A 27,391-nucleotide genomic window follows, 5' to 3' on the forward strand; every position below is an offset into this window, starting at 1 on the left:
CTCCACTGGAGTGTCGCAAAGGGTGGGTGGAGCTAGCCGACCGTAGGCCCAGCCCTGGAGAAAGAGGAGGGGGTGGAGTCCTGGCGGCGCCGAGCACTGCGGTTGCGCGCGACGCGGCGGACGCGCCGACGCGCTGAGGGGGCGGGGTGAAAGGTCACAGCGGGGCGGCGGGTCTGGCTGGCGGCAGCTGCGGGCGGGAGCTGAGTGTCCGGAGTGCACGTGTGGAGGAGCGACGGCGGCAGCAGCGCGGCGGCGGCAGATCTCCCCGCGTCTTCTAGAGCTTCAGGGCCTGGCTTGGCTTTCGCGGCCTCGTCGTCCCCTCAGCCAAGAGGCCGGCGTGTGAGGTTGAGTGGCCTGAGCTTAGGGCGCGGAGAGCTCGGGGCGACGAGGACGACGGCGTTGGTGGCGGCTGTAACGACGGCCTCAGCAGACGGAGAAGATGAAAGGGTGAGGAAGGGCAGCGGGCGAGGGCCCGGCGGGCACCGGAGAGGGGCGTGGGTCGGTGGACTGGGGGAGCGCTGCGGGGAAGAGACTCGCGCGAAGACCTGGCGGAGGGACATTGCGAGGCTTCCCCGGTCCCTTGGCTCCCGGAGGGGGGCGGAGGCTAGGCCGGCTGTTGGCGGGCTGAAGGGCCGGCGGAGGCAAGGGCGCGAGGCCACGATTTCAGCCCGGAGAACGAGTGTGCACCGAATGAGACCCCGGGGAGAAGGTATTAGGACGCTCCCGGGGCCTCTTCCCGGGAGCGCACGACTGAGCCGCCTCAGGTGCTCATCCAAATCCGGGATCCATGCTGTGGCCGCGGGCTTTGACACGTTGCGGTTTTCTTCATACTTGTGGGCCGTGCAGAACCTTCTGGAGGGAAAAGGAATTGGAATAAAGAGCACGGAGGATGAGTGCTAGGAGCTAGTGACTCAACGGACTTGGGTTGGGTCAGAGCGAGTGGAGGAGGGAGGGAGGGGGAATGAACTCGAGCGGTGTAGACTTTGGGGTGCCAAAATGTTTAAGGAAGTATCATGGATCAGTAGGTGGAGCTATTGCTTCAGTGGTGTGTGTTGCCCCCCAGTGCAAGGAGGAGCTGCTTTTTTACTCTTCGTTAGCAAAGTTGAGGTTTAATCTTTCAAATCTTCGGTAACGTTAGAAGTTATTTTGGCTTAACTGTTCCCGTTTGGTTGAAAGTATTTCCTTTCCATTGATTTATATTACTGTTCAGTATTTAGCATCGCCAGTTTTGGAGGTTGCCTTTACAATCTTTAGAGGAAAAAGAAAGCTTAAACTTTTTGAGATAGCGTAAGGGTTTTTCTAAGTCAGCTGAAAATTATTACTAATGTTTTCAGTTAAATTGTTCAGCATCGTTTTTTGGAGAGCGAAATAAATCGTCTCATTCTGTGTAAAATGAAGGACCTCATATCTGAAATGATTCTGAGAAAGTTTTGACTTTAAGTCTGCATGTAAGACATTTTTTCTAAACTCTGGTTTGCTTTAAGTTATTAATTTCAGTGGGGTTTTTTTTGTTTTTTTGTTTTTGTTTTTTTGGGGTGGTGGTGGGGGGAATGTTTGCTCCATCTGAGCCACTATTCAGGATGCTTTTAGAAATTTTTAGAAATATGACTCAGTTATCTTTCGGAATTTTATTTTACTAGTAGAGTACCACTTTGATACTCTTATTTTTTTTTCTACTCATTGCTACAGATTTAGAACATACTTGCCATGTTCTGTTATAGTAAAAACAATGAAGATAACAAGACTAAGAAATTATGCTGGATGTTTAGGTTAAAAAATCCTGGGTCTAGTTCAGTTTCGTTAGGTATAGGATGTAATCTTTCTGATACTTGACAATAGAAATGACCACACAGTGGTGGTGTTGGCTGTTTGTTTGAACTTTTATTTAGGGTACTATTGAAGCAGTTCCACCTTATTAACTAACTGGAGTTCTTGGAATTAAAGGAAAGTACTCGGTGCTCTGCAAGTACCCTGCCACTGAGCTATATCCTCAGCACTTTATTTTGAGGTAGAGTCTCACTAAGTTACTCAGGCTGACACTGAACTTGGCAACAATCTTCTTGCCTCCCTTAGCCGTTTGAGTTGCTGGTATTATGGGCTTGAACCACCTTTACCAGCTGGTTCTTTCTATTTGAGTAGATATTTAAATATAACATGATGGAGGCCTAGAAATGCATTAGTGGGCAGATTTGGAGAAAACTTGGAATTGTTGAATCCATATTTTAGGCCAATAATTAGGCTCAAAATTAAGACTCCTTAAGTTAATTTTTTTATTTCCCAGGATTGAGGGCTTAGAATTGGGTTCTGGACTAAACATTTCAAGATGATTTCACAGGTATAGATTTTTTATTTTTATTTTTTTCCTAACTCCCAATAAGCATGGGACTTTTAATTTTTCTTCCTTTTAAGAAATGAGATCGGGGTATAGGGCAGTATTGGTTTTGTTTGTTTGTTTTTTAAGATGTTGATGTCCTTGAGATACAGAACCTGTCTAACTGAATACTATGTGTTCAGTCTGCTGACTTTATTGAAAAGGCTCTATTCCATGGATTTTGTTTGAAATTTTATTTGCTAAATTTCTATTGTATATTGAGCTTACCAAACAGTTTTATAGAGGACTCTGAAGTTTTGAAAATTGAACACACCCCCACCACCAATACACACTGATTTAATCTGTGATTTAAATTTTGGGCATTGAAACTTTTTAAGCTTACTTTTAAAAATACTTTACTTCGTATTTCTTACTTTAGTATTTTTATTAGTAACAGCAGTAGGTTATCCTGTTGTAAATCATCCTTATCTCCATAATAGATAAATTTGCAATTAATAATTACTATATATTTTTATATACATATGGAGAAAAATGAGAAGTACATTATTAGACTATTTGCTCTTTCAAATGAGGCTTCTTGTTTTTATGAACCAAGGACATCATGGCTTGAATTTGTGGTTGGGAAGATGATATTCAGTATGCCATAGACACAATGACTGGCAGTGTAATTAGTTGTCAAGGGTTATAGAAAATAAAATTAAATCCACTTACCTTTCAACTATTAATAAAGAGGTGCAAATTAGTTCTAATAAAAATGCCTTTAAATAAGATATGAATGCTAAGTGGACCAAAGTAAAGCTAAAAAGGTAGGCAGGAATAATATAAACACTGAGCAAAATGGTTACCTATTGAAACTTGGCCAAATGTGGAACATAAGATTCTATAGTTATAAGTGAAGCTTTGTCGACAAATACAAAATAGTGGTTATACCATTATTATATATGTTGGGGTCAGGCCCAGAAAGTCTTCTGTCTTTATCTAGGTGTGATTACATAGTAAATAGAAAACATTTGTATCTCTGTCTCCTGTCTTCTCAATCCGGATAGGTGCCCCTAACTTTCAGATCCATCAGTTTTCTTAGTTTTTATGCTACAAAGCCTACATAAAAATGTATTTTGTATACCAATAGAACTCTTTGTAGGACCTGACTAGAAATAGGTCATATTTTGCTTTTTGTGTAAAACCAGAAATATGTGGCCTGTTGATTGAGATACTAAAATTTAACAAAACTTTGTGATGCCTTCTTTGCTGTGCTGAGAGTTTTAAAATGTTATCTGAAATACAATCATGATTTATCTTCTACTTGAAGAGATAAGCACATTGATGAGTGGTGTTGCTTTTGTGATTCCTTCTTTCTCAAAATGGTGAATAACTTTTAATAAAGCTGTAGTCAATCAATCAATAAGGGGTTTCTGTGAGTTTCAGGATTAAGTTCAGTTGGTGATATGCTTGCATGAAACCCCAACACTGAATAACTGGCTATGGTGGTGCACACTGTTTCCCAGCACTGGGTAGACAGAGGCCAAAGTATCAAGTTCAAGGTTACATAGTACATTTAATGCCAGCCTGGGATACATCCAACACTGTTCAAGGAAAAAAAAAATTGCTGTAAGAATCATCCAGGAGGTTAAGTGCTTACATGTTTTTCCTGTTTTATAATATTTTTATAGTTCTTGTTAAAATTTGTAGCCAAAGTTTCAATTATTACATGCTAATTTTTGTCAGTTAAAGTCTTATTTTATAAAGCATTGTTTTCCAAAGTCAGTGCCTCTTTGAGAACAAACTAATTATTACCTGTCTTAAATTTTACTTTGCTGCTTCATCTTGTAGAAATCTTGATTTTTGTCCTCCAGGTGTTAACTTTAGCTTTCAATGTCATGGGGTTTGAGGAGGCATGTCTTTTCAGTTACACAAGTGTTCTTTATCTTTGTTTTAAACCTACCCTGCAGTAACCAGTATAATACTACTAGTAGCCTGTAGAACACTTCACTTTAAAGCTGGATTGTAGTTAAAGCTGCAGAATTGTAACACAATAGCCCTATCACCCTGCCTTCCCCCAGCCCCTCTGCTAATTAAAACTCAGTGTTTGGGGCCATCAGTGGTTCACACCAGCACTTGGGAGACAGAGACAGGAGGATCTCTGAATTCAAGGACAGCCAGGGCTGCACAGTGAAGTCCTGTCTCAATAAACAAACCCCAAATAAACCTCAGTGTCTAACTTACTAGCAGAGTGTTAGTCGTCTCTGGTGCAGTAGTGGATAGCCACATTTGGCCATGAGCAGTACATGAAGTACTCTTGTACGTACATCTAAGTAAATTTTAAAGTTTAGTTTAGACTTTTTATAAAAAGATTTTTATGTGTATGGATGTTTTGCCTGCATTTATTTCTGTATCATGTGTGCCTGGTTTATAGAGGCCAGAAGAGCATGATGATCCCCTCTGAACCACCATGTTGGTGCCAAGAATCTAACCCAGGTCCTCTGGAAGAGTGGTCTTAACTGCTGAGCCATCGTTTAAATTAAAATTTAAATGTCACTTTTTTTTGACATTTTAAAGCATTTTTTAACACCAATTGGATGGATATATAGATCAGTAAATTTTATTAAAAGTTAGTATATATAAACTTTCCCAGGAATATTAGCATCTGAATTGAAGTATGCTGTGAGTAAAGTGAGGGAGTTTTAAAGGTTTAGTGTGCATCTAGCATGGTAGTATATACCTGTAATCCCATTACTAAGGAGATGAGAGTTATATATGTAATTTTATTATATTTCCTTTGGACATTACTATGCCAGGGCCTTAAAGACCAAAGTTGTGTAAAAAAATGTTTTAGAATGTAATTCCCAGATGGTAGGTATTCCTAAAAGTTTCAGCTTGTGGACCGCATTTAACTTCTCAGTTTATACCTCTGTATTAGAAGATTCTGAGACTGCGCCTGGGCTTTGATGATAAACTCTTGTTTCCAATTACTACTTCTACTATGGTTGAAAAACATAACGGGAAATGTATGTATTTGCATTTCCTGAGCTAGTTCAACCTGTGTCTGCTTCCATTATTCCTCATGCTGTTGTTTTGTTTTTGTTTTTGTTTTCAGACAGGGTTTCTCTCTGAAATTGTTCTGAAATTCAATGTGTAGATCAATATGTTGATGGCCTTGAGCTCACTAAGATCCATCTTCTTGAGTTAGAGTGTGTGTGCATGTATTCATATTCCAAAAGGAATAAATTATATACATAGTTCTTAAACGTGTAATTAAATATTAATATATATATAATGTTAATATTCTATTTAATGTTTGTATCCTTAATAATATATCCTTAATCATTTGGGGAGTATTTTCCTATCAGTGAGTTTTCTGGTTTTTGTTTGTTTTTGTTTAGGGACAGGGACTCTTGTAGCATCAGATGGCCTAGAATTTGCTGGATGGGCCCAGCTGTTCTCAAATTCAGAGAGATCCACTTAATTCTGCCTATTTAGTATTTGAATTAAAGCCTGCTACCATGCCTACCCAATAGATACTTGTTGTTTGATCTCCTAAAGTAGTTTTTACTGTTAGGAATGTTCAAGATCTCTTTAAAGGCAAAACCTGCAAGGAAGAAAAACTTGGTAAAACCTTAAGAAACTTGAAAAAACACAGGCCACCATTTCAGCCAAGAATGGTAGAAATTTTGGGTTGTGAACGCCTGCCTTTAATTCCTCCAGAGGCAGAGGTAGGTGTCTCTGAATACAGCTCCAGTCTAGTCTATAGCTGGCGTTTCAGTATAGCCAGGGCCACAGAGAAATCCTGTCTTGAAAACACAAATTTTTTTTCTGCATGTGCTGTGACTACACATGGCTATATGTAAAATAGAAATAGTAGTTTCATTAAGTTGATTTTGAGTACATATTCAGTCTAGTTTTACTTTTCTGATTATATAATTAGCATTTTCTTTTGATACCAAATTTTTATTTAGTGAAGTTGGACATTTTCTACTTTTAATAGTCGTTTATATTTCATGTAACGTGTTTAATTTTTTTTAAAGATGGTGGTATTTATCAACTGCCAAAACTTTAAAAATAAAAATAATGTTCTTGAGAAAATGAAGTTGAAACATTCAGATCAGTTTTATAGAGCAAGAAGTTGGGAGCTAAGGCTAGACCAGTGTCCATCAATAGGAATGGCTTTATTATATATTATGCAATGCTAAGGTGTTTAGTTTGATTTGTAAGACTGAGTACAACTGGGATTTTTGTTGTTGTTTGGGATTTCTGTAGCCTAGGCTGGACTTGATCTTCTTCAGTACCTCTACCTCTAAGTGCTTGAATTACTGATGTGCCTACTATACTCTAAACCTGCTGAAGGAGTTTTAAACAGAACAGAAATCAAACTTTTTTTTAAATCCCGATTTTTTTTTTTTTGTGATGGCATTATATCCTTGGCTTATATTATCTCCTTCCATTATACTTTCAGCATTCAAGCTGAAACAATGACTTGAACTATCCTGCAAATGGAAGAGTATGAAAATCATTTATAACATTAAAGAAATGGATTTAATAGGTATTCAAATATGATATAAAGTGTTGGTTTCTATCTAGCAGAAGAGATACTCATCTCTATGATCATATTACCAGGAACCAGACAGAAAGAGTCAGGGACAAGATCAGCCCTTCATAGGCATGGCTTCCAAGTGCCTACTTCTACTGAGGCCTATCTCCTAGTCACCCAGTCACTGTGAATCCATTAATGAAGTTAGACTCCCTGTGGTCCAGTTACCTTTCAGTAAACCTACTACTTGGGGGAAACTCTTGAACATGTTCAATTAGGACACATAAAGGATGCCTCAAAACTAATTTTCTATATTGGATGAATTGAACTATAATTGGATAAATGAGGCGATTCATGAAGGTAGAGAAAAGAAATAGCCCCCAGTGGGTAAAAGCTAGGGATCCGATTAAACAACCTAAGATGTGCAGCCCCAAGGAGTATCCATTCCAAATTGTCAGTAGTTAGAAGATTGAGAGGCCTTACTTTAAAATCTAAATGAGAAGCCCAAACCTAGCTACTGATTCTTGGATTTACTAACGATCCTGTCTTACATTTTGGAGTTTGGTAGAAAAGATAAGTATAAAAGTTAATGGCCAGACAGGGCTTGTTGGTGTACTTGGGAAGAGGTTTGGTGGTTCAAGGTCATGCTCAGCTACAAAAAAACAAGTTCCAGGCCAGCCGGGGCTGCAGGAGACACTGTCTTTAGAGGAATTGGGAAAGAGGAGGACAGATAAACATAGTAGGAGAAATTTCAGTAATAGAAAAAGAAGGCCCTTTGAGTTGTTAGTGTATTTAAGCCATGTTTTTGACCTTTCATGTCATTTACTGAAAGCCAGGGTTTAGATTAAGTCCTACTAATCAGAAGGGGGGAAAAATCTGTTTTAATGTCTTGAAATTTTTTACTGACCTTAGTCATACTTTGACCTCTGCTAAAATATGTCGATGCACCCTTATGGAGCATATATCCCTCTCTTTAACCTTAAGGAATGCAGGTGATTGCTTTGAGGGGATATGATAGAATGGATCTCTCACTATAATGAAAATTCCTAGAAATGCCTGATTCCACCTTTATTTATAAATGTTTTCTACAAGCACATTCTCTGTTGGATTTAATTTAATCTCTGTAAAGATAAGTAGGGTGGGCTCAGTGGTTTCTATGGCATCTTCAACAAAAGATACTAAACAAAATCTGACTAATTAGTTACAATTTTGTTCCAAGATGGGTTGTAGCCATTGAATGAATAAGCAGCAGGTATAGGGAGTTTCTTTGCTTTTTTTTTTTTTTTTCCCCCAGTTGTAAGTCAAACCTTGGGGGAAAGGGGGGGGGTTCTTTTTTTTTTTTTTTTTTTTTTTTTTTGGAGTCATATCTCCCTCTTTGGTTCTTTCAGAATTTTTCCCCTTACTTTGTTTTAAAATTTTTAGCATAACTACATTATCTTAAAACGTGATTATATTTGGTGTTTTCTGCAGTTTGATTGTTCTAAAATTCACCCTAAAAAAACTAAATTCCTATCTTATAGTATTGAGAAATGTGAATGGTAAGGGGGTTAGGTTATGGGGCTCTGTGCTTCTGAATAAATTAAAGTCTTTGTTACGGTTACAGAGTCCACAGAGCCAGGGCCTTTTCCTCCCTATTCTTAAATCATGTGGTGACTGTTAATATAACAGCACTACCAGCCAGATAGGGTTTTAGTCTTGCATTCTCTCTAGCACTGTGAGCTACATAAACTTTTAGTCATAAATTTGCTCTGTGATCAGGCAGGCCTCGGAACTCAGAGAACCACTGCCAGGCTCTTGTAGTATTTCTATAGTGTGTTGGAAGTAACAATTCTCAAAAGTAGTCTGTTACAGGAGCTTAGTTTATGTAAAAAGTCTTGAAGTTCATTCTCCCTACTACTGTTAACTTGTTTTGATTCATTAAACATCAACATTGCTTTAAGTCACATTTGGTAATATTTGAACTTAAGTGCATAAGATTTTTTTAAGGCCATTATTTCCTTTAAAGTGACACTAATAAAAGAAAACATTATGGAATCTCATATTCTCATGTTTGTCTTAGGTAGCAAAATTTCTATGTTCTTTTTTTTTTCTGCTTTAAATGCATGCAGGGCTTGAAGTATGTAGCTAAATAGTGGAGCACTTGCCTGGCCTGCTTAAGGATGCAGGTTTAGTCCTCAGCAACATCATACACCTACCTCCCACCTACGTATACCCCCCCACCAAAGAAAGTTACAGAGAATGAAGGTTCAGTGGAATCACCTTGGACTTAATTTCTCTCACAAATATCCACACCAGGTATACAAACATGTAATATGTATTTGTACAGATTTACACCAAGAGCAGACTTAATAATTGGAGGGCTTGATACAGTTGGAGGTTTAAGATTTGAAGGTTTTTGTTTACAAAAGTGAGATATGTATATGTGAGCACATTTCTGTCTTTCTACAATGTCAGAATTTATTGAGTAACATTAAATTCACATGGTTTAATGATTTCAGTGGCAGCAGTTTTCCAAGTAGTGTGGTTGAAGTGAATACAAAAGGTTTGTTGTTGGTTGTTTGATTTTGAGATGGTTTTTCTATATAGCTTAGGCGGTCTTGGAATTGCTGAACTGTACCTCACAGAGTTCCCCTTTGCCTCTGCCTCCCAAGTGCTTGAATTAAAGGTGTGTGCCACCATATCTGACAGCTGTTAAGTTCTGTAATTCCCATCTAAATTATTAGTATAGACTTATCACATAGCCTACAGCAAATATGTTTACATATCTACATATGTGGTTTGTACAGTGAGCACAAGTTAGAGGAGCTACAACAAATGTTCAGGGTTCAGAAGGGAGCTATCTGTATTGGTAAGAGCAAAACAAACCAGGGAATTGCTTCTGGGATCCAGCTTTGAGAGCTCAGCTTCAAGATGGAAAGCTGAATATGATCTGAGCACAGGAAATGTGAAAAAGTGGACAGGAAGCCAAAGCTCCAGTGACAGTCTGAAGTCTTTTGCCTGTTGGTCCTTCACACACACACACACACACACACACACACACACACACACACACACACACACACACACACGGGGGGGGGGAGGTATATAAGGTGATAGATTAAATTGGGGCTGTGACATCACAGTGTTGAGGAGCCATCACTTTATGGGGCTAAGAGGAGGAAATTATTACCCCCAACCCCCTTTTTGGTGTTTCTTTTTTTTTTCCCCCCTGGAGCTGGGGACCGAACCCAGGGCCTTGCACTGAGCTAAATCCCCAACCCCTTTTTTGGTGTTTCTAATGGTCCTAAGTCATGCATCCATATTTCCCTATAATCTCAGTAATTTATAGGGAAACTCCCTTTCTACTCCCAGGAGCGACTCATCAGTTTGTGCTAGGTAGGTAGTGACTGACAGGAAGTAGTATAGTTTGTGGGTTCCCCTAGGAGCTACAGTCATCCTTTTCTTCTGATGGAGCTCCTCAGGGCAAGGCAGCCTGGAAAAGCACTGTTTCACACAATATAGTTAGAGCAGGGTGTACCTAATCACAATAGTATTGCTTCTTTTTACTTCATGTTTTAAACAGTAAAAACAGTGCAACTGAATCATCATCTTACTCTAATGAGTTAGATCAATCCTAAACCAATAGAAACCATGGAGTCCCATAATGCATTATTGGTGGGAGTATAAATAGTGTGGCCACCTTGGGAGACAACCTAGTATTAATTTTGTATTACCAATTTAACAGTGATGTCAGACTTCATAGCATAGCACAATTATAGCTCTTAGGTTCAAATACTCAAAAATGCTTCTCATTGAAGTAAAATCAAGATTTTGGTAGAAAAGGTAATTTACATAGTACCCACCAAAGAGTCATGCTTACATAGAATTTTAGCATGTCTCCTTATTTAGAAATAGGGGCTTGGAAGATGAAATTAAGAAGAGGTCATTTGGATTAGAGTTGATCCTAAGTCATGACTGGTGTTCGAGAGAACAGGTGCAACAGGAAACCTGTGATTAGGAGGGAAAAATTATAAAGTTAAGATTATAAAGTTTAAGGGGGAGGGGTTAGGGAGATGTTGGCCCGGAAACTGGGAAGGGGAATAACAATCGAAATGTAAATAAGAAATACTCAAGTTAATAAAGATAAAAAAAAAGATTATAAAGTTTATATTGCCTCAAGCCAAGAAATGCCTCTATTGTCTGTCACAAGCTAAAATAGATAAGGAAGAATTCTTTCCTAAAGAGGTTACGAGCTTGTGGGAAGCATTCTCAGATTTATAACCACCTGAACTATGAGTGGGCATATTTTTGCTTTAAGCCTTTGAATCTGTGGTCTTTTGTTCAGAAAAGGCAAAGAGAAAATAGATGTATTGACAGCTGGGAATAGGAAAAAAACACTATAAACATCTTTGGATGTGATGGGACTGTTCCGAAGGTGAATCTATGTGATAGTTGTTTGTCTTTGCAAATAGCTGAAAATATCATTGATTCTCTATTATTTAAAGTATTATGTATGTGTATTGCCTGCATGTGTCTGTGGAGGTCAGAGAGGAGGGCATCTGTTCTTTGCTTTTGGTTGTTTTTCTTTTTTTTTTTTTTTTTTTTTTTTTTTGAACTAATGTTATGGTTGGTTATAAGCCACCATTTGATTTCTGGGAGTCAAACCCCAGATCCTCTATAAGAGCAACAAGTGTTCTCAACTGCTAAGCAGTCTATCTCTCTACCCCAAATTTTATACTTTTAAAAGCTGAATTCTGTGAGTACATCTTTGGAAAGTTAGAGAGAAAGAATGAGATGGGTCATCACTGTCTTTCATCACAATAAGACATCACTACATATAAATAGCACACTTAGAACAGCTTAAGTTTTAAAACTGCCAAATATTAGTGAAATACAGAACTGGGATTCTGACATACTTTAAAATTCATTTAAAATTCACACTTGTCATTCATAGGTATTTAGTAAAAAAAATTGAAGCCTCCATTGTCATAAAAACCTGTGTCAAATGTTTGTAGCTCTTTTCAAAATCTTCAAAACCCAGTAAACAACCCAAATGCCCTTTAAAAGATAAACGTGTAGCTCTGTGCTATTCAGGCCTGGCTTCAACCATGGTACTACTCAGTACTAAGTAAGGTTGAGATGAATTGTGTGCTGAAAGAACGGCATGTTAAGTCACAACTGCATTTGGATGAGTAAAGGAACAACTAGCCTGGTCTAGTATACATGCTTTTGCACTCTGAGGTGGAGGCAGCTTTATCTCTGGAGTTAAGGGTCAGCCATGGTAGTATAGAAGAGTGCCAGGAAAGCCAAGGTTACATACTGAGAATGTCACCAAGAAATAAAAACAAAGTGAAACAAGTCCTGTGCGTTTTAATTAATGTGACATTGAAAGAGCAAAATTAAAAACAGGAGAGAAGGTTGCTTGCCTGAGGATAGTAGAGTTTAACTACAACAAGTTACAGAGATTCATTGTGATAATAGATTCCTGGTGAGATGTTTTTAAATAATGGTGGTTACATGGTTAAACATACTTGTCAAAAGATTTATTCCCCAAAACATGAGGTTAATTTTAATAAAAAGATAAAAATTCAAGAAAAAAAACTGACCTCTTAAATAACTGGAAAGATAAAGAACTAGTAATACAAACCAAAACTTAGAAGCTGGTGGACTTGAATTTGACTTAAGTTAATGATTTCATTAAAACTGAGTGAAACAGCATCCCATTTACGATCTTAAAATATGACTTGAGTACATGCTGCTTGCAAGAAACATATTGTGGTCAAGAGATAAGATTCCTGTGTGGCTCAGGGTGGTCTCTGCATCCTGGGCTCAAGCAATCCTGCTTCAGCTTCCCAAGTAGCCAGCATAACAGCCATGTATGATAGATACACCCAACTGCACTTTAAAGATAGAGAGAAGCTAAGGTTTTGTGTGGGGTTTGTCTTTGTTGTTGTTTTAAATGGTGAAAGGTATGTCATGCAATGTAACAACTACTGAGTGGCATTTACCATGAAATCATCTGTTGTATAATCTTTTAAGAATGAATTTTATGTGTGAATGTAGGCCACGTGTTGCAGGGATGTCTGTAGAGGCCAGAAGAGGGCATTATATTCCCTGGAGCTACATGGAATAGAATTACAGGAGTACAAGCCTTGTGAGCTAGCTATGTGACGTGGGCACTGTGAACTAAGCTCTGATCCTTTCCAAGAGCAGTAAGTGTTCTTAACCACTGCCATTTCTCCTGCTTCAGAAGTTGGTTGGTGTTTGTTTGTTTGTTTGTTTTTTTAAATCTTAATCTCTTTCATTTATCTTTCATGCATTTTAGTAGTGTGACACGCTTGTTACTTGGGTAACTCTTACTGTTAAGTGATTTAATCAGTGTAGTCAATATAAGCTGAGACAGTTACTGCACCCAATTATGGCATTAGAATAAAAGCAGCAATACAGGCAGGGTGTAAGCTACATGTGTGCTTCTGTGTTTTACAGGATAGAACACCTGTATTGTTCGGTTTAGTTTTAATGTGAAGAATATAAACTGGAAGGGAAACGTTTTAAAAGCTAGTGATACAGCATATTTATCTGGTATGGTGAGGGAGGACCTAGGTTCAAGCTCTAGCACTGAAAAACAACAGCTAAAGTTTCAAGTAAACTTCAGCCTTAAAGAAGGGAAAACTTAGACCACTGTGACCTATTTAGAGAAGACACGACAGCTTACACAGGGGATTCATTATAAGCTGTTAAACACTTGGGGACAGATCATTCACTTAAGTGGCTAACAGTGGGAAAAAATGTAAACATACCAGTGTGGCTGCTCAATAAATCATGTGTTCATATATATATATATATATATATATATTGCAGTAAACACAACTGGTATAATAGAAAATGAAACAAAATGGCTAAAGTAAATCTAAGCTTTTCAAAACTCACACAAATAACTAAAAAGAGAATTGCTTAAGTAGAACAAGTTTCTTTACATTAGTGAGCAAAATGTCCAAATTTGATATTACAGAGTAAAATTACTTAAAGGATTTGAACCTAAGATAAGGTACTGTATCATATTTACTCATGTCTGAGTATATCAGCTTTACAAATGATGTTTCCTTGGTCTGATTATAATTTTCAGTTGCTAGTTTTATTCAACATTTCAGAGATGATTTTAAAACTCGTCTACAATTTTATTATACATTTAAAAGTAATCCTTTCAAACATTTCTATTTTTACTGCAGTTGGATTGCTGCATATAAAGTTATATTCATCCTTTCCTTCATAAAATGAACTATGTCATCATATGTTTTTACTAATACAGGTGAAATGTGCTTTATTTAACCAGCTCCATCAGTAAGTGCTTCACGCTACAAATATCCATGCATGCATTCATTGCCTTTCTCCACTATTTATTATAATGCTCTGTGGTCTCCAACTACCACGAAAGTATAGGAACTACATTTATTTTGCTGATCTCTTGGTTGTCTTGGTTTTTATTTTGTCTTAGTATTTACTTTTTTTGTTGTTTTGGTATCCACTGTAAACAGTTTCTATGAAGGCAAATGAGGGTCCTGAAGAGATGGCTTAGCAGTTAAGGACACCTAACTGCTTTTGGTTCCCAGCACCCACATGGTAGCTGTCTAGTTCCAGTAATTTGACACGGTTTTCTGGTCTCCGTGGGTGCTAAGCACAAATATATTATACACACACACACATATACACGTAGGCTAAATACTTATAAACATAAATAAAATTTACTCTTAAAAAAAAAGGACAGTTAAGGATGTGGTTGTAGTTCCTGAAAAAGTGTTTACATGGGGTTGGGGATTTAGCTCAGTGGTTAAGCGCTTGCCTAGGAAGCGCAAGGCCCTGGGTTCGATCCCCAACTCCGGAAAAAAAAGAACCAAGGGAAAAAAAAAAAAAAAAAAAAGAACCAAGAAAAAAAAGTGTTTACATGGCATTCAGGAGGCCTTGAGCTTGATCTCCAGCACAAGGAAAGATGTCTTTAAATGTCTGCTAATTGTTCTGGTGAACTAGCAATTAACTGTTGTGTGGGTTTCCAGGAGGGTTTGCCTTAGGTTCATTTCGGTATGTGCTAAGTCTTATTTGAGCTATTAAAAGTTGATATTATGGACAACTTTTCAAAGCAAAACACTTTTATTACCAATGAATCTTAAGCTCTCTTTTAATTCTTTGCACCCACAAAATGATTTGCTTTGAATATAGTGGTTTCTTAAAAATGATACTGTTGGCATTATTCATAGGTAAATTTTCAAACTTCCCAGATTCTCATTCTGTTGTCAGAATTCTTATTCTGAAAGAATAGGGTGTCCCTGAATATAAATTCTTAATATCATTTGGTAAATGTGATGTTACTGGTAGCTCTTCTCAACAAATAAGTGAAAGTTGTTTTTTTATAATTATTTCCTACTTACATAGACAAAGGAGATGGGGAGGTTTCTCAATACTTAGTGCTAGATTGTAATGTACCAATTTCTCATCTGCAGAGTATAAGATACTGTTTGCTATCTTTATGTTAAGATTAGACATTGTTGGTCTGTTTGTATCTGCAGTTTTAAACTGTAAGCTATAAGGACAATTTTAGCATTAAAGGATAATATTTCTGGCCTTCTTGTTATTAAACAAGCTAAAAGTGATAAACACTTTTTTTTCTGGTTATTGTATGCTGTATTTGTCCCTAAATATATATAGTTATATAAATAAGCTATGAGTAGAATTTTGGTTGAATGTTTTGCACAATTTTCTTCTAAGTGATGGTGTTTTAGGAATAGTAAGTTATAACAAAAGGATTGAATTTGTCAGTCATGTGCAAAAAATGACTGATACCCTTTTAATATATTATCTTAACAAATGAAGTTATTTATCTTTTATTGAGTACATTTTGGTTTGTTCCAGTAGCCGGATCGAGCTGGGAGATGTGACACCCCACAATATTAAACAGTTGAAGAGATTGAACCAGGTCATCTTTCCAGTCAGCTATAATGATAAATTCTACAAGGATGTACTAGAGGTTGGTGAGCTAGCAAAACTTGGTATGTATTTTCTCTTTTTAAAAAATTTGTAAAAAAATAAAAACATTTGTACTTGTAAATTATATCTGTTAATATTAGAGCAACTAATACAGGCTTCTTATAAGCATAGGAAGTTTGAATGTTACAGATTTGAGAAATCAATTTTGAATATTTGACTTTTAAAAAAAATACTAAATGTCAAATACTTTTTAAAAGCATTTTTTTTTTTAAAAAAGTGTGACCACACATGTACATCGAGAGAACAGCTTAAGGGAGTTGATTCTAGCCTTGCACATGGTATGTTCCAACAATTGAACTTAGGTTGCTAGGCTTGGTGACAAGCATCTTTAACTGCGGGGCCATCTCTGGCTCCTAAGTGTTTTTGGTTATTTACTGTGAACCTGTGTGTTTATCACTAATTTAATAACTGTTACAGAGAAAGTTTAGCCTTCTTCAGACAGTGTGTTGAAGCCATTGATATAAGAGTAGCTAGTTAAAATCGGGTGCTTATTAACAACTTTTTAAATTGTTTTTAAAAGGAGCTGGACTAAAATGTTGAAATTTACATCTTTGTATTTTCTGTGGCAGCGTATTTCAATGATATAGCTGTAGGTGCAGTGTGCTGCAGGGTGGATCATTCACAGAATCAAAAGAGACTTTACATCATGACACTAGGATGCCTTGCACCTTACCGAAGACTAGGAATAGGTAAAAATGGGGTGTTTTGTTCTATTGTTTTGTTTTAAGGAAATTGGGAAGCCAGGCGGGCAATTGCACAGCCCTTTAATCTCAGCACTCAGGAGGCAGAGGCAGGCAGATCTCTGGGTTCAAGACCAGACAAGGCTACACAGAGAAACCCTGTGTTGAAAAAGAAAAACAAAAACAAAAACAAAAAGGAGAGCACAAACTGGGAAGGGGGGTACTGAATTGTGAAAAATACAGCTGTAGCTTAGTATTCATGTGAAAGCCTATAGATTCGGTCACATCTTGTTTATCAGTGTGGAATTGTTTGTACTAAAATGGGCCCTTTTCTAGTAGTTATAAACATGTAAGTTGCACAGTAAGGATAAATTTGGGGAAATAGTGACATTCTGTGTTGGGACTTAGTAAAGATAGCAAGTAGATGTCAGATTTCAAGATTGATTTGTAAGATTACTTATTTATTCTTTGTCTCATTAATAGGAACTAAAATGTTAAATCATGTCCTAAACATCTGTGAGAAAGATGGCACTTTTGACAACATCTATCTGTAAGTACCTAGTGTGTATCAAGTGTCTGATAGATTATCAGCATAAGTCCCTATCTGACAGGAACTGGGATCTACTCACTCATTGTTAATTGATTGAAAGCCCTTGAAAGTATGCTTTTCTCTTGACAATAGGGCTATAAAAGGGAGGCTGGAGAGTCCAGAGGTCCTCAGATCCATTACCAGCGTCCACAGAGTTTCTTAAAACCATTTGTATCTCCAGTTCCTGGGGATCTGGGCCCTTCCTTTGATTTATAAGTGGTGCACAGGCATATATGCAGACGAAAATACCTATACCCATAAAAGAAATTTTAGAAAAGAATAAGTTCATTCACTTAAAATGTTACAAATCTGTAGAAAAGGGCATGCTATTTACAAATGACCTATCCTCCCAGTTTAAACTGCCCTAATTTACTTAGCATGTCTACAATAAACAACATGCTATAGAAGTTTTTTTTGTTGTTGTTTTTTTTTGTTGTTTTTTTTTTTTGGTTCTTTTTTTTTCGGAGCTGGGGACTGAACCCAGGGCCTTGCGCTTGCTAGGCACGCGCTAAGTTTTTATTTTGCTGTATTGTTTAGGAAATGGTGAAGAATAGCATATATGTTCCATTCAGGATGACTTTTTAATTCTGAGCTGGTGAATTATGTATAAGAAACTGATAATGTAGGTGAACTATTTTTGTTATAATTTGGTTATAATTATATATAAGGAACCTGAGGTGAAACCAAGATCACAGTCCAGGTAGTCAGAATTTTGAGACCATTAATGCCATTGATAATTGATATATTTTATTCAAGGTTATTGGCAACATGCTCATTTATAATAGAGTTTAATAAAGTCAGAAGTAACTTAGTTTGTACTTGAGATTGTACTTGAGACAAGGAAGGCAACAGTATTAAGAGCAAAGACAACTGGGTGTGGTGGATCATGTTTTTCATCCTAGGACTCTGCACTCAGGAAGCAGAAACAGGTATTTTCTCATGAGTTTGAGGCCAGCATGGTCTGCATATAATGGGTTTCAGGATAGAGACAGAGATAAACCACTCCTGTCTCCAAAAAAAAACCAACTAACAAACATAAAGCCAAAGATCACAACTGATGGTTTTCACATTGGTATTGCAAAGAGAAATGAAGGAATCTCAGGAAGATAGATTTGGACATTTGAGACTGTTGTGGTTTTAGTGTGTGTATATTTGTAGGGAGAGAGGCACGCACACATGAGTAGATATCCAAGGAGCTGAAGTTATAGGCAGTTGTGAGCCACCTCACAGCAGTGTGGTGAGCAGAACTCCAGTCCATTGGAAAACCAATAGGTGCTTTCTTTAAACCACTGAGCTTCATGATCTTGTTAACTGTAAGAATAAACACTGATCATCCTGATCTCAATCACCTGCCTTCCAAAGGGAGGACTTAGGGTTAAAAGTGTAAAATTTAAGATTTACTGACAGGAATTGACTAACCTTTGTTAAATATTGATCATTGTAAAAAAAAAAAAATGTGCAAAATGCCTGTGATCGTGTACCCTTGACCAGTTTAACTACCTGTGGTTAAGACTTGCAAGTTGATGGAAATTGTCTTACACATGTGTTTGTGTGTATGTTACCCTGTGTCTCAGGCATGTCCAGATCAGCAATGAGTCAGCGATTGACTTCTACAGGAAGTTTGGCTTTGAGATTATCGAGACTAAGAAGAACTACTATAAGAGGATAGAGCCCGCAGACGCGCATGTGCTTCAGAAAAGCCTCAGAGTCCCATCCGGTCAGAGTGCAGAGACACAAAAGACAGACAACTGAACACATCTCAAATGAACTCTCTTGCACTTGCTTGTCGCCAAATAAAAGAAAGACAGACCCACTGGTTCCCTTCCCCCTTTCTTCAGCTTTCCTCCTTTGTTACTCCTTTTTTCTTTCCTCTTACAGTTTTTAATTCTTTCATGGACTCTTAAAAATGATCATGTTTGGATTGTTTTAGTTCTCTTACTTTTGTGAGGTGGTTGAAGGAAGAAGAAGATAGATCTGTATAATTTCACAGTTAAGATGTCCCCAAAATTGGGTGTCAGATGATTTTAAATTTTTAACTGAAAAAAAAATTTTTTTTTAAAACCAACATCCTGCTTTCACATTGAAGGGCAGAGCCTACTATACTGTTTATTTCAAAAGACAAAGAAGCAGCAATATCTTGTGCTCTAATTCATAGACAAGCTTAGTGGATTTGTGGTACTTTGAGTTTTCAAGACCGCCTGTGGGGTCCTGTCCCCAGCATTGCCTTCACTCTACCTTTAGTCCTTTGAGCACTCTCGGGAGTTGGACCATTGTTATCCTTGTGAGAAGATACCATGCTTATTTAGGTTTTTAAAGCAATTTTTTCTATTTGCTGATTGGTGGGGCAGTTTGTATAGGTAGTATTATACTTTGGTCAAAGAATTTCAATTAAACTGCTTCCTCCCACCCCCACCCCTACCCCCCAGGCTGAGGAATGGGTTTCTTGTTAGCAGGGTTTTTTTTTTTTGTTTTTTTTTTTTTTTTTTTCTTTCCTGCTGTTAATCTTGTTACTAGAGGAATTAACTGGTAGAGTGTGGGCTGGTGAAATTAGCTGTTTTAATATCCCAGCTAGAGATATGGCCTTTAACTGACCTAAAGAAGATTGTTATAATTGATTTTGTTTTCTCTTGTTTTTCAGTAAGCCCAATAATAGTGTAACCTTATAAATGGAGTTATGCCCTTATAAGTCAATACCCCTAAATAAACCTGAAGCAAGTGTTTTCTCTTGGACATACAGAATTGCATTACATAAAAAGCTTAGGTGGACATGTAACAAACACATAAAGTGTATTTAATGTCAACTAATACAGATTGTTAAAAGTGTGGCCATTGAGCATTTGATAATATATGAAAGAATTTCTAGACAGTATTTTTGAAAATCACATTGTTATGTTATTGCTTATCTGTTGGAGAACATCCCAGATTTGCTTACACTCTGTGCCTACAATGTTGAGTTTGAGGATTTGGAATAAGAGGAATCAGTAGAAAAATTCCTTCTATTCTTGGAACAATAGAAGTATAAAGTGTTAATACAAATATCACTGTGACCTTCAGTTGACAGGTTTGGTTGAGACCAGATCATCTTCAGGCACACTAGGAGTGGCTCTGATGGATTGAGAGCTGTAATATGGAAACGTGAGATACATTTTCCTCACATTGTCCTGGCTCAAATACGGAATTTCTTAAATTGTTAGTAGTCATCAGTGGCTCAAGAAATGTTCTTATTAGACTTTAAAACAGTACAGATTGTGTGTTATCTTTCATTTGACTTTAAAAGGAAGTTTGATACATCATATTAGTAAAATTGTGGTATGAAAGTCTCATTTCCAAATAGGTTAAATGATAAAATTATCTCACAAGATGGTTATGCATACCTTATAACTCTTACATTTTTATTTGAGAATGTGAAAGTACGTAAGGTGGACTTCAGTTGTCTTGAGTGCCAAGAAAATAGATAAGGGGTGGGATGGATGGGTGGATGGATGGATGGGTGGATGGATGGATGGATGGGTGGATGGATGGATGGGGTAGAAACTGTAGAAATACCATGCTTGTTTCTTGGGTACAGTTTCCTAAACAGTCCAGATCTAAGCTCACAGGTTTAGTGTTCAGCACCTTTACTTTCATGGATAAGCTTCAGCATGCTCTTGCCAAGAGAAGAGGGCATAGGTGACAGCATAAGTTAGTTTGACAAAGTCAGCAATTTTGTAAACTTCCTGATAGCAAAATAGATTTTGATATATAAAAGTTTTCTGAGATGACACTGCCTCTATTTCTATAACCATTTCACTTGGACTATCTGAGTAGTCCTATGAATGTATCCCTAAATGTGGTTATTGAAAAACCGAACAGCTGCCTCACAACAACTAAGTACATGTTATTTAAAGAGGAGGAGCAAATAATAAAGATTGATTTGAATGTGTAGGCTCCCAATTACTATAGCTTCTTTTCCATACTAGTCAGTGATTTAACCTAAAATTTAAGTGTATGTAAAGGGTCAGTTGTCCTGTATCAAAGTTACATTAAATAATTCCATCCACTTACATATGGGGAAGATGGGAAAGAGGTGGAAACGGACTGGTCCATGTGCCTGTGAGTCAGGAAGTACTACAGTAATGCCCCATGTTGACTTGGTGGGTTGAGTTTTGATTTGTTTGGGTTTTTTCTTTGTTTTTAAACATAAAAATAATCTTTGAGGTAAAACTAATTCTGTTAACTGGAAGATAATGGGCTGTCTTCATCATTTTTGAGGACAGATCATTTTTTTTTGTGGGGTAAATAGGTTAAAACTATTCTGTATGCTATTTGAATTTAGGTTCTAAAGTAAAGAGTCCGTAGAGAAATCTATGCAATATGTAATTTGTCGAGATTGATTTTCATCTGGGGAAAGAAGTTACTAAGTATCTCCACAGCAGGTCACTCATTCACTGAGAGTCCTCCAGAAAGAGAGCTATGGGAAGCATGGTGTGTGGTGGTGGAAAAGAAACTCCCTCAGTTTTTGGAGGGAATAACTTAAAAGATACTTAAGTGGCTACGTTTACTTGGTGCAGTTAGGAATTAAACTTGTCATTTTTAATGTTGCTGTTACATCTAAAATAAACTTATGTGATGTTCTGGTAGTGATCTGTCTGTAAATGTCATGAAATCATTATTGTGCTGAGTTTTACAGTCTGCAGCTACGTCATTGTTCTGTACTGTGATCCATACTGTTTTATATTTCTTCTAAGGCCTAGTTTAAAACTCATGAATAATCAAGGTATGCTAATTCAGATCTCTTGGAATTGGAAAAAGACACTGGTCAATATATCCGTATTTTATTCTCAGTGAAAGAAAAATATCCCCAGGGATGATTTATGCCATATTTTGAATAAAATTATTATAAATAGAACTTTAGGCTTTGTTCTAGTGAATATGAACTGTAAATGTGCATATTCTGATCTATTCCTTTTGTAGTGAGGATTTTAGTAATTGAGCGAGTGGGGTTTTTTTTTATGTCAAATATATACTTTGAAATATTTGTCTTAGCAGGATTAACAGTGTTTAATATATCTGGTCAAGATGGTCTGAATTAGCATTTTGTTTATTCCACAAGAAACAATGGATGGTTTTATTTACCATATCACTCCCAAAATTTAGCAGTTTAGAATAACAGATTTGTTGTATCGTATAGTTTTCCAATCAAGCAATGTGGGACATAGCCAGTTAAGTCTGACAAAAGATCTTACATTAAGTGTCAGCCAAGGCTGCATTTTCTTGAGGGTTTGACAACAGCTACTTCATTTCACTTAGGTCCCAGTTTCTCAATATGTAAGTATATCCATTGGGTGGCCTAACCCAATAATCCTGAATCTGTTGTAGAAACCATTTGGAACAAAGCATTCATATAAACTACTGCTTAACAAAGCCTAGTCTTAGTAAGTTATGGTCTTTCTGTTTTGATGAAAGCTTAAATCTAACAATTGGAAAGGTAGTATTGGATATTTTGTAATTTTATGAACCTTCAGTTAACTCAAAATTCAAGACATATGAATTAAGTATGGATTAAAACATGTTAATAGCTATAACTTTGGTACTGATTCAAAGTATTCATTTCTTTTAACCAAACTTCTGGAACCTATTTATTTAGCTCTTTGAGAAATCATATTGGCAACATCAAAAGTCATTTTTAAAGATTTGAGCAGTATTGAATTTTTGCTTGTCAGTAGAAATCTCCCATACTAAAGAAAACTATCAGGTTTTATTTGTGTCTCATCTAAATGGTTTCTGAGTTTACTAAGTGCCTTGTCTTTTTAAGTTCTGCAAATACAGTGATGATCAAGTGAGGGAAGGTCTATGGCCTCTAAAGTTAAAAATAAGACATGGTCTTTGTATGTAGTCCTGGCCAGCCTGGCCAAGCTGACCTTTAATTACCTGCTTCTACTGGATCCCTTGGAGGTGGGGTTCTGGACAGTTGTGAACTTGCCCAACTTGGGTGTTGGGAATCAAACTAAAAAGTCATCTGGAATTGCAACAGGTATCCTTAACCTCTGAGCCATCTCTCTAGGCCTGTAACATTCTAAGTAGAAAGTCTTAAGTGAAGGACCCTTTAGGGACACAGCTGGTTGATTGACAAGGTCACCTTGAACTTGCTATGTACTTGAGGCTGGACTTGAAGTCTTGGCTCTCCTAATTTGGTATGAGATATATATACACACCACCACCACCACCACCACCATCACCAGCCGGCCGGCTGGCTGGCTGGCTGGCTGGCTGGCTGATGGTTTACTTTACAGAAGTAAACAAAAGTTTCTCCCATCAATCTTGAGTTTGCTTTAACATAAAGCAATATGGAGAGGAATATTCTTTACTAACATTGCCTCGAATATAAACAAGCATTAATGAGGTTTAAAAGGCTGGTAATTTGAAAAGTCAATTTTTGCATAGAAAGCTATGCATTATAGTTATGATTACATCAAATCTGTTTACTTAGACTGGTGTACCTTAATCCCATTGTGGTCTTTAATCAAGCTACAATTTAAAAGTTAGAGATCCCCTCAAATCTGGTGGGTTTTTGTTTTTGTCTTGGGGTTTTGTCTAGTTAGGGACTAGATTATGTAGCAGGAGTGACTGTAAGCATCTCACCATTTGGATTGGGAGAAGAGTATGAAGCATTAAAAGCTTGAATGTACGGCCAAATGTAATGCTTCATACTTTTGAAAGTAGGCACCTCATGCTTGAAATCAGAAGAGCTTCTGGAACTTGGAGTTAGAGGGGGTTGTGGGCTGCCCCATGGATGCTGGGAACCAAACCCAGATTTTGTACAAGAGTGGTAAGTGCTTTTAGCTGCTGAGCTATCTTTCCAGTACTCCTTTATTTTGCTGCTTAATTACAAATATCTTCCATTGGTGGAAGACAGTTGATCCCAGAAATGACAACTTGTGTTTTTCTTTTACATATCTTCCATTAAGTATTACCTAGTCAAGTGATGTGTTTCATTTACTCTTAAACACTGACTAGTTCTACAAATATAACTTCATAACTACTTAATAATTCTAGGTGTTTCTGTATGTGTCTCATGATGTGTATCCAAATTTAGAGCTTGATTACTGTAGTATCACCAGCTCTTGATGGTTCTTTTATAATTTACAAGTTGGCACACTGACTTGAAATTTGAAATTTCAATCTTGAAATTTGGTCGTGGTATACCCAGAAGGGATCTGGCAGTGACTGAAGTGATTGTGAAAAGATGTGTCCTAGGAACGAAGCATTACTTTTGCAGTACCTGATGTTGAACTTGGTGCCTTCCGCTGTTGGGCAAAGACTGATTTATAATCAGCACCCCCAGGCTAACCTCAAGTTTGCTAGTTCTGCCTCCACCTATTCAGCACCACCTAAACAGATTATAGGAAATTATGAACTGTTGGATGTGAATGCTAGGAACTGAACCTCCTTGATCCCCTCCAAGAGCAGCAAATGCTCTGAAGTGCTGAGCCATATCTCTAGCCTCTAGCTTTATTTAATTTTTTGTCGTTTTGTCTGAGAAATCTTTACATGATTCTAGATACCATAGTTTTGAAGTTTGCCTGGAAATTCAGTGCATGTGTAGGAAATTCATTTCTTAATAAATAGCAAAATGTGAAATGTATTGATCAGAAAGACTACGGGATACAGCTATAGAAATTGTGAAAAGTATAATGTGTGGTGGTAATTGTATATGAAGTTCAAATCAAGCATATATCTTGAGAAGTGGGTGTGAGGTGGAATGTTAAACCTAAAGGAAGTTGGGAAATTACAGCAGAAGTCGGCATGGGAGTGAAGCCGCGTTAGGAAATAACAACGATAACAGAACGACCAACAGTGTGGTTAGAAAGTGGTCATTTGGGTTGTGGCTTATTTGTAATTTTACACAAGGCCAGGCACAAGATGGATCAATGGATAATGGTTTTTGTTACCAAGTCTGACAACCTTTATTCTATACCTGGAGCCACATGCTGGAGATAGAACTGATTACGCCCATGTCTAGCTTCCCCATATAAACCTCTACCCCTCCACCCACACACATAAATGAATGTTTTGAAGATGGAACCAGTTTTACATATTTAGAAGTATTACCTGACCAATTTTATGAGGAGAGCATTATGCTGACAATAGATTGTCTCATGAATAAAGGCAGAAAAATCCTTAAAACATTAGAAGCTTAATTTGAGTAATATACAGGAGATATGTGATGTAGAATTTCTAATTTATATTCCACCCCTAATAAATGAAGAAAAGATCTGCCTGGAGCACACATGGCTTCTTGGTCTATTTCCACTTATCGGCTTTTAGTCATGTACTTCATATTTCCTGGCATCTCCAACACCCTGGAGGATTCACTTTCCCAGTTTCCTGCAGTGACCTTTCTTGACCTCCTTGCAAGTTAGAATCTTTACCCAACCTTGCCACACATTGTTTAGGTTCGGTGGTCTTGTAGAACTGCCATGAGCTCTGACAAGTCTTTCTTACCACTTAAACTAGCCCCACTAAAATGCTGCTCAAGACATGGGTTATCTCCTTGGTGCGCAGTTGCGGTGGCCTCTATTGACCTTGAGAAAACCTCTAGACAATTTTAAGCAGGGAGCTCTAATGACATTCTCAGGTTTTCTTCGGATGAGTTTGCATTTTTGTAAAATGGAACGTGTGCTCCGTTAGTTCTTGCACACTTTTCTTACTGATCCAGTGAGAAGTCTGGTTTCACTTAATGGCATTAATCTCTTGATTATAGATTTATCCATTTTCCTCTTTGAACTTGCTTGCAATTTTTCATATCTTTTGCTCCCCTATTGTACATTTCAATAAGAGCAGTGAGCAGTACTTAGACCACAACCTGAATTCTGTTCCTCCTTGAAATTTTCTCCATCAAACAAATACTCAGCTGCTTTGAATTGTGCTTCATGAAGTTTTCTGGGCTTGAGCTGAATGTAACAAGTTCTCTACTAGAATGTATCATGAATGGTCTCTAACGTAATCTGGGAAGAGTCCTAGTTCCTCAAAATGAGTTTGGTCTCCACTGTGTTTCTCTAGGCATGATCATCTGAAGGCCCTCTTGAATGCCCAGTTTAAACTTGTGCCTAATTCTAGAGTTCTAGACCTTGGCTCTAAATTCATGTTCCTCCAACACATGAAAAGCCTAAGTACCACATACTGCTCTATACCATTGCCAGCTTTCTCTATTAAGTTACTTGTTGGAATAGTGTGGTTTTGTTTTGGAATTTTGGTTGATGGGGAAGGCATAGCAGCAGGAGTGAGGCATCTGATCACAGTGCCTCCAGTCAGGAAGGAGAGGAATGAATGCTGGTACTCAGCTCTCCCTCTTCTCTTCTTCCCTCTTTTCCCCACCTCTCTCAGCCTGTTGTGGACCCTTGTAGTGTCATATTCAGAGTGATTCTTCCTTCTTTGGTTAAAAGTTTCAAGGGACTCCTCACAGGTACATTCAGGGTATGACGTTGACAATGAAAGTTAACCAAATTAGTCAGAAAATTTGAAGGCTACAGAATTAAAGAACCTGAAAGCTATAAAAGCCTTCAGCTGCCATACTTACTGGTGAGGTCTGTCCTTTTTAAAGATTTATTTATTTCTATTCAGTCACTTTAGTTTTGCATGCATGTGTGTCTGTGGGGAGGGTGTTGGATCCTATTGATTCCCTGGAACTAGAGTTACAGTTGTCACTGCCACGTGGGTTTTGTGAATTGAGCCCAGGTCCTCTAGAAGAACAGCCAGTGCTGTTACCACTGAGCTGCCATTTCTAGCCCTGAGACTTTTTTTTTTTTTTTTTTTTTTAAATCTAAGATTGGGAAGAAGATGAAAGCTGCTTTGAGCACTTGTATGTTACCTTACACTGCCGTAGTCCATTGACAAAAGGGAAAGAAGTAGAACAGTTTTATTTGCAGACGATTAAACAGGAGATGCTGCTGGTAGTTTTAGTTTAGCTGGTAGTTTAGTTTTAGTTGAATAAAGATAAAGTGTCAATGTCAACAACCCAACTAGTGCTACAGAATGTATAGAAATATACCTACCTCTTCACGATACTTCATCAAAAACACAAAGTATTTCAACAGTGTAGGGAAAATCTGTCAACATCCAAGTATCTTCACACTTTACAAAAACAAACTAAAGCATAATGACTCAGCCCTCTGTAGTCCTAGGTACTCGTAACTGAGCAGCACCAACCTAGACAACAGAATAAGTCATTAAGGAAAGAATGAAAGACAGGTGTTATAGAAGGTGTG

General features: G+C 37.5%; 1 protein-coding gene across 2 annotated transcripts; it reads left to right on the forward strand.

Moving 5' to 3' along the window:
* Positions 1-123: 123 nt before the first annotated feature.
* Positions 124-19,063, forward strand: Naa50 (N-alpha-acetyltransferase 50, NatE catalytic subunit). Of its 2 annotated transcripts, none has more exons than XM_032900226.1 (5): positions 124-447; positions 15,744-15,877; positions 16,445-16,564; positions 17,039-17,105; positions 18,719-19,063. In XM_032900226.1, the coding sequence occupies exons 1-5, from the start codon at positions 440-442 to the stop codon at positions 18,894-18,896; spliced, it is 507 nt and encodes a 168-aa protein (XP_032756117.1). In that variant the 5' UTR covers positions 124-439; the 3' UTR covers positions 18,897-19,063. The 2 variants fall into 2 exon arrangements, with proteins under 2 accessions (XP_032756117.1, XP_032756116.1); XM_032900225.1 differs by having other exon boundaries at positions 125-447; positions 15,741-15,877.
* Positions 19,064-27,391: the final 8,328 nt, after the last annotated feature.

This window comes from Rattus rattus, chromosome 4, assembly GCF_011064425.1.
Source record: "Rattus rattus isolate New Zealand chromosome 4, Rrattus_CSIRO_v1, whole genome shotgun sequence".
NCBI classification, from domain to species: Eukaryota; Metazoa; Chordata; class Mammalia; order Rodentia; family Muridae; genus Rattus; species Rattus rattus.

Coding starts and splice junctions, on each gene's coding strand:
- Naa50 (XM_032900225.1), top strand. Junction 15,878..16,444: donor TGGTGAGCTAGCAAAACTTG/GTATGTATTTTC, acceptor TTTCTGTGGCAG/CGTATTTCAATGATATAGCT. Junction 16,565..17,038: donor TTACCGAAGACTAGGAATAG/GTAAAAATGGGG, acceptor TCTCATTAATAG/GAACTAAAATGTTAAATCAT.